The sequence below is a fragment of the Rousettus aegyptiacus genome, unplaced genomic scaffold (assembly GCF_014176215.1).
Source record: "Rousettus aegyptiacus isolate mRouAeg1 unplaced genomic scaffold, mRouAeg1.p scaffold_m13_p_2, whole genome shotgun sequence".
Classification (NCBI taxonomy): Eukaryota; Metazoa; Chordata; class Mammalia; order Chiroptera; family Pteropodidae; genus Rousettus; species Rousettus aegyptiacus.
The window spans coordinates 47701107-47719237 of record NW_023416295.1 but is presented as its reverse complement, the minus strand read 5'-3'; the positions used below and the strand labels follow the sequence as shown (position 1 = coordinate 47719237).

The 18131-nt window shown below is 31.4% G+C and overlaps 1 protein-coding gene and 1 non-coding gene across 9 annotated transcripts in view; one reads left to right on the top strand and one right to left on the bottom strand.

Annotated features, from left to right (window-relative positions):
* DYNC1I2 (dynein cytoplasmic 1 intermediate chain 2) overlaps positions 1-18131 on the top strand; it is a 50106-nt gene that overhangs the window by 17026 nt on the left and 14949 nt on the right. For 4 of the 8 annotated variants that reach the window (XM_016123874.2, XM_016123871.2, XM_016123873.2 and 1 more), the window contains exons 5-10: positions 4621-4680; positions 6791-6906; positions 16600-16695; positions 16901-17063; positions 17161-17260; positions 17708-17833. In XM_016123874.2, coding sequence (XP_015979360.1) covers positions 4621-4680; positions 6791-6906; positions 16600-16695; positions 16901-17063; positions 17161-17260; positions 17708-17833 — 661 coding nt within the window. The remainder of the gene's footprint in view (positions 1-4620; positions 4681-6790; positions 6907-16599; positions 16696-16900; positions 17064-17160; positions 17261-17707; positions 17834-18131) is intronic. The other 4 variants (XM_016123876.2, XM_016123879.2, XM_016123875.2 and 1 more) reach the window with 1 other exon arrangement.
* On the bottom strand, positions 11962-12080 carry LOC118614543. Its single transcript, XR_004956121.1, has one exon. It is a non-coding gene; the product is annotated as a 5S ribosomal RNA (ribosomal RNA).

Below are 18131 nucleotides of genomic sequence, written 5' to 3'. Positions count from 1 at the left end.
TTGTGAAAACTGTATTTCATGTTTCTTTTAGGATCCTGCACACATGTTGTGTCTTGATTTTCAAAAGTTCAGTAAGATTTCAGCTTCTTTCCAGAGATCATATTGGGGAACTATTATTACCTATTCCTCTCAGTCTTCTCTCTCTCTCTCCCCCCCCCCACTGTCTCCCCCCCCCACCGTCTCTCCCCCCCCCCACCGTCTCTCCCCCTCCCCCTTTACCCCTCTCACACACACACATACACATTCACACATGACAATAGTAAGACTTTAACAGCATCATACTCTCTGACTTCTTGTGACAGCAGAAATGAAATTAAACATAACTAGTTAAAATCTTTACCCAGAATCCTTATTCTGGGCCAGGAAGTTATATGTCCTCTTAGCACAACTTTTAATAAAAAATAAGCTGAGAATTTTATCTTCTTTGTGCCTGAGCCCCTTGATTGCAGTTACAAACAAGCAATAAGCATCTGAAAACAGGAAAAAAGAAGAGCAAGGGAACTAGATAATCCATAAATTTAATAATCTGGGAACTTTAATCAGTTCCTGAATAATCAGAGTATTGTTAATAATTAGAGGGCACAAAAGATTCAGTTTTCATTTGAAATGTGCTCTCCAAAACTATTCTATAGATAGAACCAAAATTACAAATCTAAGTAATACTGTCATTGGAGTTAAATAACATAGTATCATTTAATAAAAATAAAAATTTTATTTTTAGAAATGATATTACCTTTTAAAATAGTATGTATTATAGATTATTTAGTCTTAAATTTATGTTTAAGGCTAAATTTATTTTTTTATATTCATATGTCTGTGTTTTATACAAGTATGTTAGTATTCTTTACTAATAAGCAAGTGGTATTTAAAAGTAAAGGGTTTCCTTTTCTACAACATTACCATAGTAAAAATATTTCCCCAAATCAAATTATTATATTAAATTTCTTTATTTGATGTTATACATTATTTTAATGTATATAATATATTGTGTTTATTCCAAACTCAGTTTTCTTGATTTTGAATAGAAGTAGGGAGATTATTTTAATGCAGCATCAGCAGATTTGCTTTCAAAAATACTATGAAACATAGTATTTGATTTCCAAAATTAATATGAATTAAAACATCCTCCTTTCATTGGAAAACCTAGAAATTATTAGAGGTCTATTGGGGTATTATAAATTGGTAGAGAGAGTAAATACTAGTAAGAAAAACATGTATTTGTATATAGAACACATAGTCATGGAACTGTCAATTTAATATTGAATACTATAGATTACTTTCATGAAACTTATATTTCTAGTGATTACATCATTAATTTATTGAAGAAACTAGCCACAAATGATATTTCCGATAAGGGTATAATATCCAAAATATATAAAGAACTCATATAACTCAATATATAAAAACAAACAATCCAGTTTAAAAATGGGCAGAGGACATGAACAGACATTTCTTCAAGGAAGACACGCAGATGGCTAGCAGACACATGAAAAGATGCTCAGCATCACTAATCATCAGGGAAATGCGAATCAAAACCACAGTGAGATGTCACCTGTCAGATTGGCTGTTATTGAAAATACAATAAATAAAGTGTTGGCAAGGGCGTAGAGAAAAGAGAATCTTCGTGTACTGTTGGCAGGATTGCAAATTGGTGCAGCAACTATGGAAAACAGTATGGAGGTTCCTCAGAAAACTAAAAATAGAACTACCATATAACCCAGCAACTTCACTCCTAGGTATCTATCCAAAAAAACTGAAAACACTAATTTGAAAAGACCTATGCACCTCTGTATTTATTGTAGAATTATTCACAATAGCCAAGATAGAGAAGCAACCTAAGTGTCCATCAATAGATAAATGGATAAAGATGGTGTGGTATATACACATACACACATGTACATACACACACTCAGTGGAATATTACTCAGACAAAAAAGAATGAGATCTTGCCATTTGCAATAACATGGATGGACTTAGAGGGTATTATGGTAAGTGAAATAAGTCAAACAAAGAAGGACATATATGATTTCACTTACATGTGGAATCTAAAAAATAAAACAAATAGACTCATAGATATAGAGAACAAACTGATGGTTGCCATAGGAAAGGAGAGTTGAGATGGGCAAAAAAGGTAAGGGAGAATGAGAGGTCCAAACTTCCAGTTATAAAATAAGTCATGAGGATGTAATGTATAGCTAGAGAATGTTAATAGTATAATTACTTTGTATAGTGACAGATGCTTACTAGATTTATGGCATTGATCACTTCGTAAAGTTTATAAATGTTAAATAACTGTGCTGTACACCTGAAACTCAATATTGTATGTCAACTCTAATTTTTAAAAGTTGAGGATGTTATTCACTGTGTTGTAAAGTTCTAAAGATAGTATGCTAACTTGTGTTTAAAGTGTAGATTTTTAATGATAAGTCGTAAAAGAAGAAAACGAGTATTTAAATATCTTTAGGGACATTTGTTCTTATTAGCGAATGAATGCAAAATTAGTTTTTTTCTAAGTTTTAACAGAAGAGGGGAAAAAATCCTCTTTTGAATGAAGTGTCATTTTTTTTAACCTTAATACGTACATTGTCTTTGAACTCACTTTCAACATTAATTTTCAAGAGGCTGACTGTGTTCATTTTATACACACACATACACATGAGTAGATAACTATGAATCCCATTTCATAGTTGAAAGATAGTTAACATTGTTGATTTATCCGTGCTTATTGGCAATAAAATAATAGCGTTTAAAAATAGATGACTTCAAAAAAGAATGCTAGGGTCTGAGAATGAAACAGAATGAACTCAAATTGAGCAGGCATGATGACAATGAAAGAATAATGAGAAAAATAAGAAATATCGCTGGAAAATACATGAAGATGGATAAGATGGCCAAGACAGCCTAAGATTAGTACACTTGGAGAGCGGGGAAAGATATAGTAGACATTGCTAAATATGATATCAAAACATGTCTAAGTCACTATTTCTAAATGCCAAAATTTTCTTTTGGGCCTGATTATTTGTTAATAAATATAAAAGGCCATGAAAAGTGTTATTTCTCCGATTTTGCACATCAGAAGTTATATTTCATCAGTTTTCTAGTGCACTTTCTCAATCACTTCTGTTACCTTTAAAATTTAGTCGGAGGCTCTTACTCTACTGGGAAGTCTGTGCTGCTGGTTCCCTTTTTCCATTCTTGATCAGTTTATTCCCCAGGCTTTTGGATTATATTGGAATTTTGATTTTATGCCAAGAGATGCCTTCAATAAATATATTCCCATATGTCATGCAGTATGTTTTCGGATTGGCTATATTTTTCAGCACTATTTTACTTGATTTTAGACTAAAATGATATAAGGGAGCTCTATGTAATTCATAACAGCCAGAGCTCTCATATAATGTGAAGGCTGTGAACAGAACATTCCTTGGAGAGCAACTCATAGAACCCCTTCTGGTTTAACAAAGCCTAAGTTTGTTGCTTTTCATTGCTTTGTACAAAGTAAATCTTCACTGTGACCTCCTCTTTCTTTGCATACACACAATGCTGTTTAAATTCCAAGATCTTTATATAGTTTTAAATTGAAGAATTTCTCTAGTTCAAGTCATCTAATTGTTTTTAGTGATAAATTGTATAGGCAACTAAAGTATAAAAATTATTTGTTTTATTTAAACATAGCAGTTTTAGTTGTACATTTTAACTTACATGTTACATAAGTGAGACAAATATTTTGACAAAAATGGTAGTACTGAGTGTATTGTGCTTAACGTTTTAATAGGGACTATGAACATCATACAGTACTGTACATAATGATTTTGTATGTCACTAACCTATAAGAATGCCAATGTGCTAAAGTACCTTTTGTTCCAGTAATGACTAGATTTTGCTTACGTTGAAAAGATCCTATGTAAGTCATTCACTTGGTAGTCAAGGCTAATGTACAACCGAATATTTATTTAGTATTGATATTCTCCAAAAATGTAGGTCAATCCTTTGAATGTAAAATATTTTTTTCTGGGAAAAATCTTTTTTTTTCCTAGAGACAGAAATCTTGAGCTGCTTTCTAAAGCAGATGACATGTAAGCCCAAGGCAGTGCTTAACCCATAAATTACATAAGGGTCACATTTTGGAAACTTTAGCTATTTTGTATCCCAGTGGAATAGTCTTTGGCTTTCTTACTGAGAGGCTTATGTGTTGACTTATTTCCTTTACCAATATGACAATTTCCTGCACACATTTAATGCTTTGGCCAAAATTATAACATGCTAAGATGTTTTTATTTATGTTTCATCAGGAAACTTAAATTTACACTTTTTATAGCTTAGCTTCAAAAATAATTTATTATTTGGGTTGTTCGATGCTTAGCTGTTCTTATCCATTATTGTACAATAATCTGAAAATACTGTCTTAACTATTCTGAGTCATATGTTTGCACCTTTAACCATATTATTATGCTTATTGCATGCACTAGGGTATGAATGATAACTGGTGTGTTTTTTGTACCAACTAGAACATATGGTTTTTAATTGTGAACAGTACTTTAGCTATTCATAGAGTGTATTTGCTTGACTAACTTATGGCCTTTTCTGCTAATGCTTCATGGTTGTCCTACAACCATTTAGGACGCTGCATTGGGATACAGATCCATCAGTTCTTCAGCTTCACTCAGATTCCGATTTGGGGTATTGAATAGATTTATTACCTTCCATCTTTTATAATTAATTTGATTCTTTGTAAAACTGTCCTAATTTATTTTGCTTAAATTTCTAATATGCAGTATATACTTAGGAAAAGAGTTATATTTTACTGTGACACCTTATTTAACCTCTATCATCTACACCTTAGAGAAAATTATTGTATTACCAATGATAGAAGCAATAAGTCTATATATCTGACTTTTTAGGTACCCACTTAAGTCTCCAGATTCCTTTTATTTCTATATTTTTGTTATGTTTTACTAAGTTGTATTACAGACTTCCTAGAGTTTTAAAAATACATATTCTACATATAATTGAACCTTTTCTAGGTTATTTAATATGAACATCAATTTATTTTCCTATATTAAAATTCCCTAATGATTTCTAAGATTTGGCGAGAACAGAGCTGTTGGTCTCTACACTGTGGCCCCAGATTGCTATTTATTTATTCATTAATTCATTTATTGAGTCATTTTTTCTAGTGTCCAATGCAAAATATAAATGTTTGCTGCTGCCATTGTACTTTACTGAGATAGCTGTTTTTCCTTGATAATTTGCAGCTTTTAAAACATATGACCAGTACCTTTAGGATTATGTCTCAAGTAAGAGTAATAAATAGGCTTTGAATTAGGGCTTATAAGAAAAGTACATGAGCTGCTTCTTCGTTAACTGGAAGGCCTCTCTGTTGGCAGTCCTGAGGCTCCTCCTCCCCCAATTGCTTTCTTATTCTCAAAGTGGTTTTTGGATACGTGAGGTATTACCTCCCTACTCTTCTAACTTTAATCTTAGACTATTTTGTTTGTTCTAATATTGTGATTTCTTTTATCTGTTAGACCCTAAATATATACTCAAATTAGTAACTTGTTCCTAATGTTGTTGGCTTGACCATTTTTCCCAGATATGTAAGTGATTTACTTTTTCATATGGTTTTCATCTTAAAAATTAAAATATAATGTTTATTTTAAATTTTATTCTTAGAATTCTAGCTTACTTAAAATGTGCTTAATTTTCCCATTTAATTATTTGATTATGCTTTTTTCTTTCTTGAAGGCTAAGATATTCCTAGAGTAAGAGACACATTAAAAATTTCTTAGTACCTTAGAGAAAATTAATTTTTTAAATGTACTACTTTTATTATACTTTTGTACAGAATTTTGCATAGGATGTTACATAAGAAAAAAATTATTATATTACCAATGATATATACATATATTTTAGATATCCTACTTGATATTCTAGAAGTTACAGCATTATCGTTATTAGGTATTCTTTTAAGACAGCTTCATAATTGAGAACTTCTTGGGAGTTTGGATGCATATTTTATTTGGTTTAGAATTTAAACATCTAATAACCAAGATAAGATCCCCTAGATGTCTAATAAAGGATATTTTTCATTTGGTCCATTTTTCTCAGCTACAGCTCTCCTCTTTTTATCAAGGAAAGAATGTTTTCCCTCTTTTTAAGATAGAAGTGACTTTAGTAGTTTTTATGATGTTAAAAAGATCTGTTGTTTTAGTTTAGGTGTAAAATATCTGCACTGTATTTTGTATATGAATTGAGGACCATATAGACCATGCAGAGATTAGCAATTTAAGTGTTTCATTTTAAAATCTAAATTGACCGTTTGATTCTCAGTTTCTACAAACTTAAGTAGAAAAACGGATTTTCAGCAAAACTTATTTTTCAGTTTTAAAGCTGGTCTCCTAATAATGAAGGGGTCTGAGTCAGATCTATGTTATCTGACTCTTTGAAAAAGTCCAGAATCATATCCCTGCTAAAAACAGTTCTCATAACCAACCATAGTCAGCAGACCACTCTGAAATTCCTATCCTCTTACTCTTAAGAAATGAAATTATTTGCCTTTTTAAAGTGAAAAATAAACACCTTGAATGATTCAGCAATCATTTTTGCTATCTTTTTCTTTTAAGATAAAGGCAATTCATTGTTCATCTAAAATTTCTTGAGTAAAACAGGGATTTAAATTACAATGCTGGATATACAGTGTTTAATTCTTACTTTTCCAAAATAACATGGTGTGATGTAGTTAAATGTATCATTTGTTGTATTTAAAAACATTTGTGTTTACTTTATTTAGACGAGGACCTATTAAACTTGGAATGGCTAAAATTACACAAGTTGACTTTCCTCCTCGAGAAATTGTGACATATACAAAGGAAACTCAGACTCCAGTTATGGCTCAACCCAAAGAAGGTGAATATCTATCTTTACTATGATTGTCATTAAGCCCTCATGTTTATTAAGAGGATTCTTTCTTTTTTCCTTCATTCTTTCTATTTTCTTTTTGTCTTTTTGGCATGTTTTCTTAGGGAAACATCATAAAACTAATGTGTTAGTGTTTCTGTATTTATGTATTTCTTTTTTAGAGTTTTAAAACTTTTTCTTTTAAAAGTTAACAAAGGTATAAGCTTTATGGTTATTTTGTTGACATAAATTTGTCTTTCAGTCTTTATTTTGTCATTGATATGTACAGCTTTAGAAGCAAAGGAGCTTAAGAATTTTTAAAATCTGTGTCATTAAGCTTAATTCTTCCCTAAAAGAGCATGTATCCCACGGTGAATGAAATCATGTAAATTATTTTCTGTAGTGCATACTGTATTCTGAAATGCTGTAATTACTACCCGTATTAATGAACAAATCTAGTTCTAATTCTTAAACTTCCTCTTTCATGATCCAAGTAAGGACTCTCCTATGTTGATTATATGGGAGCCTTTAATCTGTGTGCAATTGAGGGAAATACGCACATATATTATATTGAATGTAGTTTCCTTTGATTCTTAAACCAGAAGGAGTTACCATTTATATGTATATTGGGGACTAATTTTTTAAATCTCACCAGATAGTTAATGTTTCAAGCATAAAGTTAAGATGATAGTTCTTATTGTTCCCAGTGGGACTAATAAATTTGTCACACACATAAGAGGCCTACATGAGATCCCTAATATGGATTTCTAGTTTCTTAGCTGAAACCTTTGGCGCCATCTATATATTTGAGATCAGAATTTTTCAGGTTTCAAAAAAGTAGTAAAGTATATGTACCATATGTAAATACTCCATTAGCATCTTCGGCATTCATATTTTGGCAGCAGAAGACATGGCTATTCAAACCAAGTGAGATAAATAATGATTATAGCTTTACCTCTAGTCATGTCAGAGTTTACTACCAAGTAAGTTATGGATTTTAGAGATGTTGATATTTTGGAATTATGGGCTCATAAGTTATCCTTTTAGCAGTCTGTGCATAAGGAATATTTTTTTTCGCTTCAACCAAAAAAATTTATTCCTATTTAGTCATAGAATAACAGACATAAAAACTTTATCAAATATTTAAATTAATTTATTATTGAAATTTCAGTTAAATTACCACATTTCTTCACTAAGGAAAAACAAAAGCGTTTATTGCAGAAATCCCAGAAAATACAGATAAGCAAAACAGGGAGAATCCTTGAAGTCCCTAACTATTACCAAAGAAAATAGTTAATTTTCATGTTTATATATACCTCAAAAAATGAGTATTATAACTATTTACAAGTTTTTTTGACTTAGCGGATTATCACATGCACTGTTAACAATTCTTTTTTCGCCCATGAGGGAAATGACATAAATACCTTAATTTTTTTCTTTCACATTCATCTTGTTCCCAGAGGAATCGACATTATTATTACATACAATTGTACTTTGAAAAATTTGAGAAAATCAGGGTAACATTTTTATCCAAGTATTTTTTTTACTTGACCATGTAAGTATTTATTTCTATCGATACATTTTTTCATTCTTGCTCTCCATTAATTGGTAAGATAGCTTTCACAGGTACAAATCCTCATCTTACCAGGAAAAAAATCACCGATGGGAAACTTGTTTGAGATATACGCAACATAAAAAAATAAAAGATAAACTGTTGAACTATCGCTACAGAGAATACTAATACTGCAGGATTCCATAATTTCCAGAAAATATTATTTTATTAACTAGTCTATTCAAGTATTATAAAGTCCGTCTTTTTGGAGCTACATTATTAGATATGTTAACTCAGAAAGTGAACAAAATTGCCAAAATGAAGTACAATGACTCATTTAAAAAATAAATTAGGCTTTTTTTCTTTCTCTTATAATTTGAGAATTATTTTTAGTTTTACTATTATACTTACGAAATGCATTTTGGGTTTGAAATGTAAAGTGTTCTCAAGCTATTTTGAGTAATGCCTATTGTAACATATCTATAATTATAGTCAGTTTAAATGAAGACTTCCATTTTTTAAATAATTTTTTTAAATTATAATAGTTGTATATGATAGAGAATTTAGAAAATGCAGAAAGGAAATAAAGAGGAAATGTCTGTGGTACTGCTATGTAATAGCCATTGTTAATATTTTCAGTCAGTTTTCTATGATTTTTTTTTATACACAAACATATATATACACACACACATGGTTTTATATCCTTGAAATTTGTATTTTAATTGCTTATTTTTGAGATGCATATAAATTTTAAAATGCGAACATGTAACTCACTGCCTTTGAACTAATTTGAATGTATAGCTGCATAATATAAGCTTGGTATTTTTCAAAAAATTCTTTTTTTTCCATTTTAATTTTGCAAGTAATTAAAAAATTAGAACAATCATTTGTTCTAATTTGTTAGATAATTTGTTAGATAAGCCGATGACCCAGAAGCACAAGATAAACTGTATTCTTTTCAGTTTGAAATTATCTGGGGCAAGGCTTCCAGCATCATCATACTTCAGCTTCTTTGCCAGATTTTCTCTGAGAGTAGGGACTGTTTCTTCTTCATTGTTGAAATGTCTGGTCTGAATAGTGCCTGGCCTATAGTAAGTATTCATTAACTATGTGGTGAAAGAATTAATTGCTTTTATCTCCTCAAGAGAATCATTTTTGCTTACTTGCAAAAATGTTTATTTTCATGGGTTTACTTTGGAAGTAACTACTAGGAAAATAGGTTATTTTCAAATGTTAATGCTGCAATATAATAATGATGAAATTGGGTGAAAAGTATGATTAGTCTTCGTTCTTAGTTTTAATGACTGTATTATAGACTAATCATTATTTGCTCTTAGATCTATAAATGAAACCATTATAGATGTTCCTTTAGTCTTCTTGAATTCCATGATGACAGATAGAAACAGAATCTGTTATTTTGTGTTCTGTGTATCCCTCCGAATGCTTTGAACAAAATTGAACCTGTTAGCATCTTTCAGTTATTTTAGCTATTCGTTTCTAACAGTTCTGCAAACTTCATGTTTAAATTGACTAAAAATTTTAAGAGTGCCTACTACATATCATGTATAGTGTGAGGCACTTTACATCATTACCTCTAATTCTCTAACCAAAACCCTGAGAGTTAAGTATTAGTTCTGTTTGCACATGAAGAACCTGAATGTGAAAGAGATAGTTTATCAAGGGTTACATACTAGTGGCTAAGATTCTAAACCAAGTCTAACTGATTCCAAGGTACGCTTTCTATATCATGCTGCCATTGTAACAGCACTTTCATACTTTTATGATGGTAACCTATGGTAAGAAGTTCAATTAATATTATAATCCAGCACAAACATAATGCAAATGTATAACTGAAACAAAAATTTTACGAAGTAGCAACTTCTCTTCTCATACTATATTTCATTTTTATAAATGTTGACCATGATGTACTAAATGTATTGGTTTAGACCTGTAGTTTGAAAAATACTTCATTAAAGGAAAGTGTGATTTAGTTAACTTATTTATTGGTATATCCGCATCAAGATAATATCGTATTATAGTGATTATTTAAGAATAATGAATGAACAGCTTCGATTCTCCATGGTGTTAGAATTTTTCTTATCTTCACTGATAGAAGGTAAAAGTGACAAGAAGAGTGAACTGAGCACAGTTTCTGATGGATATATCTTCTTCAACAATCACTGTCTAAATTTGTTCTGAGTGTGCTAGACATAGACATTAATTTCATAAAGGTCCACGTTTATTCCTTTGCAACCTAACAAGTATTCATTGATTCTACAAGTTTATTGAGTGTATGCTGTATATGAGGGCATTAGATTATCCTTTCTTTGTTTTTGTTTTTTACTTTCAGTTTGAGGTATATAAGGGAAAGGGAGTGAAAAATGTATCTAAATACCGTGGGACCATCCTTAGCCATTAGAACTATTTATAAAAATGAGATAATTTCTTTTCTGTATCATTATAGTTATTTTCAAGTTGAGAGCTGTTAACATTAGTTTCTTTTCCCAATTTGTAGAAGTTTTAGAAAGAAAGAAAAACCCTGAAATTAAGGTTTTATAATGAAAACACTTTGTGTTTAACTGTACTCGTATTTAGCCATTGCTTTAATACAGTGGTTCTCAAACTTAGCCTGGCTGGTTCCCATTTACGAATTATGTAACAAATTCCAAAACTCACCTTGAGACAAAATTGCCGAAATCACCATTTGAGTGCAACAGACAGTAAATTAAATTTAGGTAGCAGTGTGATCTGTGCAGAAACAATGTGAGTTACCAAACTGAAGATAAAAATTGGTCTTAGATTTAACTCTTATCTTCCATTTTTTTAAATGGCTGAATCTATTCTTTTAAAAGGCAGTTTTTATTCTGCCTTGTTTTTCTTTTCCCCCATTCTAACCATCTTCTTGCTTTCAAGTTTACTCTGTAAGTTGGTAGTACTGTTTCTGAACTGAGGTTCTTTGCTGTCTTAAAGCACCTACTGTGAATGAAATTGACTAGGAACATGCCACCTCAGTCAATTTCACTCTCGGCAGGTAAAAAGCTTCTCATGGCGGGAGCATGGTCCCTGCAGATATACTCCTGGAAAAGTTACTTTCTTCCCTTACCTTTTAAGAGTTTTTAACTCTTGAAAATGGCATTATTTTTTACTTATCCACCTCTCAGTATGGATTTTTGTTGTTGTTGTTTTTGCTATTCTTAGAAACAGATTTTTGAAAGAGGAAGAAATCCTAAGGGTTATTTAATCTAATCTTGTTTATACCTGAGGAAACTGAGGCCCAGGGAAGTTAATTGATGAACCAGTGGTAACAACCAGGGCTACAGCCAGAACCTGCCTTTTGATTTTCAGTGAAGTGCAATTTTTCTTACACCATTTCACTTTCTGTGTGGGTTTTTAAATTCTTTTTGGTATTGGTATTTTTATTCTGGTGCATATTGGTTAGCACTTATAATGTGTAGGAAAGTGTTATAAGTAAATAGCTCTTAATTTTTTATTGCTTGATTTTTTTTTTTTAACGCCTACAGCACCTGGTCTTCCTAGGTGGTCTCCCATTCAAGTACTAACCAGGCCCCACCCTGCTTAGCTTCCGAGATCAGACGAGATCAGGAATGTTCAGGGTGGCATGGCCGTAGACTGTTGCTTGATCTTAACATCTGGAATCCACACTTCCCAAGTAGAATAAATTTGTTGGCCTTCTGGTTAATATTACCCTCGTAAATGGATTTTTGAAAAATTTTGAAATAAATAAGACATTCAATAAATTAGTTTTAACCCTCAGAGAGCCTGTGAGAATATACATATAATTGAACATTGAAGCATTTGTTCTTGATTGAGAGACTTTAATCAGCATATCAGAAATTATGGCCTTAGAAAAATGTAATATTTATGAGATCACAGATAACAGGATCTATGTAAATGATTCTAAAACAGCCTAAATAAAATCTGAATTTTAAATATATAAAAAGACCATGTAGAGAAATAAATTCCGTGTTAAAGTAAATAGTATAATTATTCTTTCTTAGTCCCTCAAATTAGCGTTAGATCTACATTCAGAATATTTTCTGATTAAAAAATCTGCTATATATTTTCCCTTGTTGAAATGAAGTAATTCAAAATGATGTTGATCCAGAAAAGAAAGGGTTATTTTGAAAATATCAAAGGAAAAAAATCATTCCTGTTTAATCTGTATTTTTAAACTAGTGATTGAAGCCTTTTATTCTGATATTCTCATTTTCTGAAAAATGGTTGTGAAGTTATTCATGTTGAATTTTTACAAATTAAATCATTTTTATATGCAACGAATTTCCTGATTTTTTAGAACTCAGTGGCAACTTTTTGTACCATGAATAATTGGACTACTTTTTAAATTAGGAATTTTTCATAGGATGTTAAACTATCTTAAAATAGGTGCATCAGTATAATGAAACTACATGATAAATTTATAGACAACAAATATATTTCCTAAATAGAATTAATATGCTAATGATAGGATGTTTTTCACTTCATATTGAGAATCATGCTAAGTGATAGATTAAATATATCTGTTTTGTGAGGATTTCCTAGGATCTTGCATATTACCTGTTAAATGACTTATAATATTTTTAAATAATTCAAAGTGTACTTTATGGCTCATTCTTTACTTAGGTGTCTATTAAATGTAATATGACATACAGATGAGAAAACTAGCTCTGAAGACTCCTTCAGTTTAACAAAAACCACCCATTTCACAGATGATTAAACTTTGATTAACCTACTCCATTGTAACAGATTATTCTGACAATTGGAATTTCATTCTTTGGTGTTATTTCTAGGTGCAGCTTAATTTACAGAACAGTTTTTCTTTCTATCTCACCAAAATACATCACAATTTTGATGTTAACTCAGAGTAAAAATTCGATGGTTCATTAAACCTAGTCTTAGCATTCATTGACAAGAGAGTTGTCATTTTAAAAGTAACTGCTACTTTTATACATTCTTTACTGCTCAGTTTATAACCTTAGATTCCCTGTCAGAAAAAGCATGGAGTTAACCACTTAGCATATTGCAATGAATATTCATCAATAAATTGATATGACATGGCAGTCTCATTTTTCAGTCTTCCTGCTCTGTTCATTTTTAAATATATTATAGTTTATCATGTAATAGAGACTAGTTTAGAAGATCTTTAGAATTGTAATACTATATTTTCAGTCGTTTTAATTGTTCTTTAATAGCTATTGTGTTCATTTTTAATAAGAGTAGTATATTTGTTTCAGAGGAACATTCTAATCTGATGTCACTGATGTTAGGCATTTTTGCCAAATGTTTGGTATATATAGGCACTTGTTTAAGATTAGTTTTATAATAAAAATATGTTTTACATTTTTTAGGAATAGCAGATTATTTGTTTTTATGTTCCTTGAAATTTTATTTAGCTTTCACTTTTATAAAGCTTGTGTTTAAATGCCTATCATAGTTTTTAAATCATGTAGGAAGGGGGGGGTATGTATTTTTGTTCTAAAATGAAATCCTGAAACCATATATTTAAATCGTTGAGAACTATCATTCAACTACAAATAAAACAACCTGTACAGGCAAATAGGCATGGCAGATGCCATATATTAGGCAAGTATAGATCAGTATCTATCATACTTGATCTATGTTTTAAATTTCAAAAGGAAAAGAGTGTCTATAAACAAGATCTTTTCTGTTAAATATGTAGATTATGAGGTCACTTAGCACTAAAGTACTGACTATATGCATTATGACAAGAATTTGACACCTATCATTGGAAATGGTACTTAGAAGCCGTATAATGCAACAAAGTTGAGGGGAGAGAATACGATGTGGGTAGGAGGCTGTAATTTATAATTCACAGTGCTCAAGAATGACCTGTTCAGAGTGACTCAGAATCCCTGTCTTCGCTTTTAGGATTTACATACAGAACCTACTAATAAACAAAATTTATTAAAATAACTGATAATATTAGCAGAAAATGGAAATATATATATATTCTAAGATTTAATTTTTAATTGAAGTAAATATATTATTCTAAAAGTCAACTTTTAAGTTAAATGTAATTAAGTTATTTTATTATGATTGCAGGTGACTGTGGTAGAATTTTATTCTAATGTTTTAGCAGTAGAGTATAGAATTGTTACCAGTTATACTGTTTTCAGATTAATAATCTGTTGTATATGAGAATTCATCTAAAAAGGAGAACTGTCTTTCTGTTTCTCTGTGTGATTATTTTGTCCAAAAAAAAAGCTTTCATTTTTTAAGGAGCACAAAAGCTGTAATTGGCATGCTTTGTAAGGAAGTGTCAATGTGCAAGAGAGTGGCGATCACTAAGAATTCTTTTACGTGTTCTTTCCCCTTTGCACCACCGCCTCCTCAGCGGGGTCACTGAGATCACTAGCTTTTCTTGAAATGGCCATTTTCACTGGCAGGTGCATTATACCCTGTATTTTCAGATTGTTTTTCCATTCTGAATGTTTGGCAGGTTGATTGCTCTGGCTGCATTGACGGAGAAAGGGCTGACAAATGCGGTTGGGCTGGCTGAAAAGACAGTGATTACTGTTTTCCTTTGTGGCTGATTGAGGCCCTTGAAAGGAAAAATTTTAACCTTCACCATTTGGTTCAAAAGTATGAGCATATATTGAAATCATTCGTGCCATTTATCTTAGTTCTGTAAACTTGTCAGAACGTAAAAATCACTCAATTTCTAGTAATGTAGGATTGGCATACGTCATTATCATTTTGATTAAGTTGGAGGCTGTATCATTGTGTGCATGATACAGTGTCATTTAAAGCTTTCTTTCCTACAGGTACAGTTATATTTTTATTGCCTATACTATAGAGTTAGAAAGATTTTCATAGCTCTCCAAACCTAATACTATGTGTGTGGTTTGGCAGCTGGTGTGGCCTACAAGCTGCATTTTGTTTGCAGGGTAAAGGCTTATCTGTAGGCCTCCTGGAGTGCTGGTAATTGCACAGGCTCGCCATTGGGGAGAGAGACAGGATTGGAAGCAGTCAAGCGGAAGAATGTTATGCCATCCCATTGCCACCTTGTAGCAGAAAGACACAATCTCAGCAGTGCCATCTGGTTGTTGCTATCTAGTCAGCTGGCTTGGCTGCTGGGACCATGACTTGGCAGCTGGTTCCCATCCTTGACCATTCTTTTGTGTACGTCACATGTATGTGTGTTTTAGATAATTTCGAACATGGGTCAGGGAAATGACTATAACAAAACAAGTTCCCTTATTGAATAGGCTCTCATTACTTGAGATGCACTCTGTTGTAGATGCCTGCTGCCATTCCCTTATAGACAAATGACACATCTGTTTAGGCAATAAAAATAAGCATTTTCTCCATAAAAATCCACCTCGGTATGTGTTGAAAAAGAAGGTAGGCAAAGTCTTATGTTCTATATCATTTTAAAATAAGTTATTTTAAGTTATTCTCTGGTTTGGGAATATAAGAGGGGGTTTAGTAATAAAAATGTCTTATAAACATTGTATATTATCCCAACATATATTTTTATTCAAGTTAAGAAAACATTATTTTTAAGTGCTTATTGCCACATTGTATAACAGTAGATAATGAGACTTGCATTTAAAATGACAGAATAGAAAATGTGGTCTCATAGCTATTATCTTTAAAATCTGCCTCTCAGATAGCAACCTGAGAGTTAATGTAAGCCGTCTTTATGCCATATGAAGACCCATTAGACACTGATGGTTTCAGATCACAAGCAGCCAGCTCTGTAGGCTATTTTAGACATTTGATTTTCTTCATTCTACAGCATTAATGTGTCAGCATGCTACATAAAACTATGCAGGAGTTGCATGTTGTTCTGTCTGGAATAATAAATGCTTGCAAGCTTTTAGAGATCCCAGGAGGAATTCATCCTAGTTGCTTATGTATCTTGTTTCAGTTTAGCTACAGAATTTGGTATGACTGTGGTTGAGGTACTACATAGGTTTGTATAAAAACCAAGAGCTTCCACTTAATTCTTTCTTTAAAATTGTGTTGACAAAATTCATATTGTTTGTACTTGTTCTGTCTTATCAGTGTTTTACTTTTGCTTTATTGTAAAGAGTTGTGATAACTTCTGAATATTATTTCAGTTATCATTTATTGTCATAAAAATAATTTTGATACTATTTTTTCAGATGAAGAGGAAGAAGACGATGTGGTGACTCCTAAACCACCTACTGAACCTGAAGAAGAGAAAACTTTAAAGAAAGATGAAGAAAATGACAGTAAAGGTATATTAAAGAATTTAACTTTAAAAAATTTTGTTGTTTCTTATTAAGATTTCTTTTATTTATGTATTAAAGTAGAATAAAATGCTGTAAATCAAAGAGATGAATCTGGTTGAAAAAGAATGTGTGACATTATTGATCCAGATTGTAACAGTGATTTGATCTAATTTGACATAAATCAGACTTCAGAAAAACATTTGTTTTCCAGCTCCCCCTCATGAGCTGACTGAAGAAGAAAAGCAACAAATCTTGCACTGCGAAGAATTTTTAAGTTTCTTTGACCATTCTACAAGAATTGTAGAAAGGGCTCTTTCTGAGCAGATAAACATCTTCTTTGACTACAGTGGAAGAGATTTGGAAGACAAAGAAGGGTAATACTTAATTGCTAAAATTATGGCTTCAGCAATGTTAAATTTAAGAGTAAGAAGTTTAACACCATCTTTTTTTGGGTTTGGTTTTTTTCTGTAGAGAGATTCAAGCAGGTGCTAAACTGTCATTAAATCGACAATTTTTTGATGAACGTTGGTCAAAGCATCGGGTTGTTAGTTGTTTGGATTGGTCATCTCAGGTAAATTATAACAAACTGGTTGCTAGTAACTCATTTTTGAATTAAGTAGTTTTATTTTAATTATGGAAGCTATTTAAATCAAAGTATATAATTTAATGATGGATGATGTTTCTGTTATATTCATTTTTCTTATGTACTACGGAAGAGAGAATTAGGAGCATTATTATACGTAAAACTCAAAATTTTATTTATGCCACAGCCCAGTTTTACTTTTTTCAATTGCTCACCAAATTCTTTGGGTAAAATTCCAACATGTATTTTAACTTAACTATACTAATTTAAAGTTGTACTAATATCCCAGTGATCATAATTCTAGAGATACCTTTTTTGGTGAAGTTGTTAGGTATTTGTATTTTCAGAGTAATTTAATAAAGACAACTAAGTAACTAGGAACGTAAAACAATTCTTAAATCATAGCATTTTTTTCCACTTGATTTTTGCGAGCAGTATCCAGAGTTACTCGTGGCTTCATATAATAACAATGAAGATGCTCCTCATGAGCCTGATGGTGTGGCCCTTGTATGGAATATGAAGTACAAAAAAACTACCCCAGAGTATGTGTTTCACTGCCAGGTAAGGTGGCTTTTTTAACAGTCTTCCTTAAGTTTAAGAATTCATTAATGAACTTAGACAAGTACCTTTTTCTTTTTTTGTCAACATAATGATTTTATTCGGTTGGCCTTTACTAAACTACCCCATATTTGCAAACAGATGTTAACAGAAAACTGAGGACTTCTCAATTCAACACGATCTTCCTTTTGTAGTTTTTCTAACATCTCTTTGTAATGTTTCATCACACCTACAGTCCTTTACAGTTGTGATTTTCTGTTATTTTGATAGAGTGTATAAAATCTTTTATAGAATGTCTTTT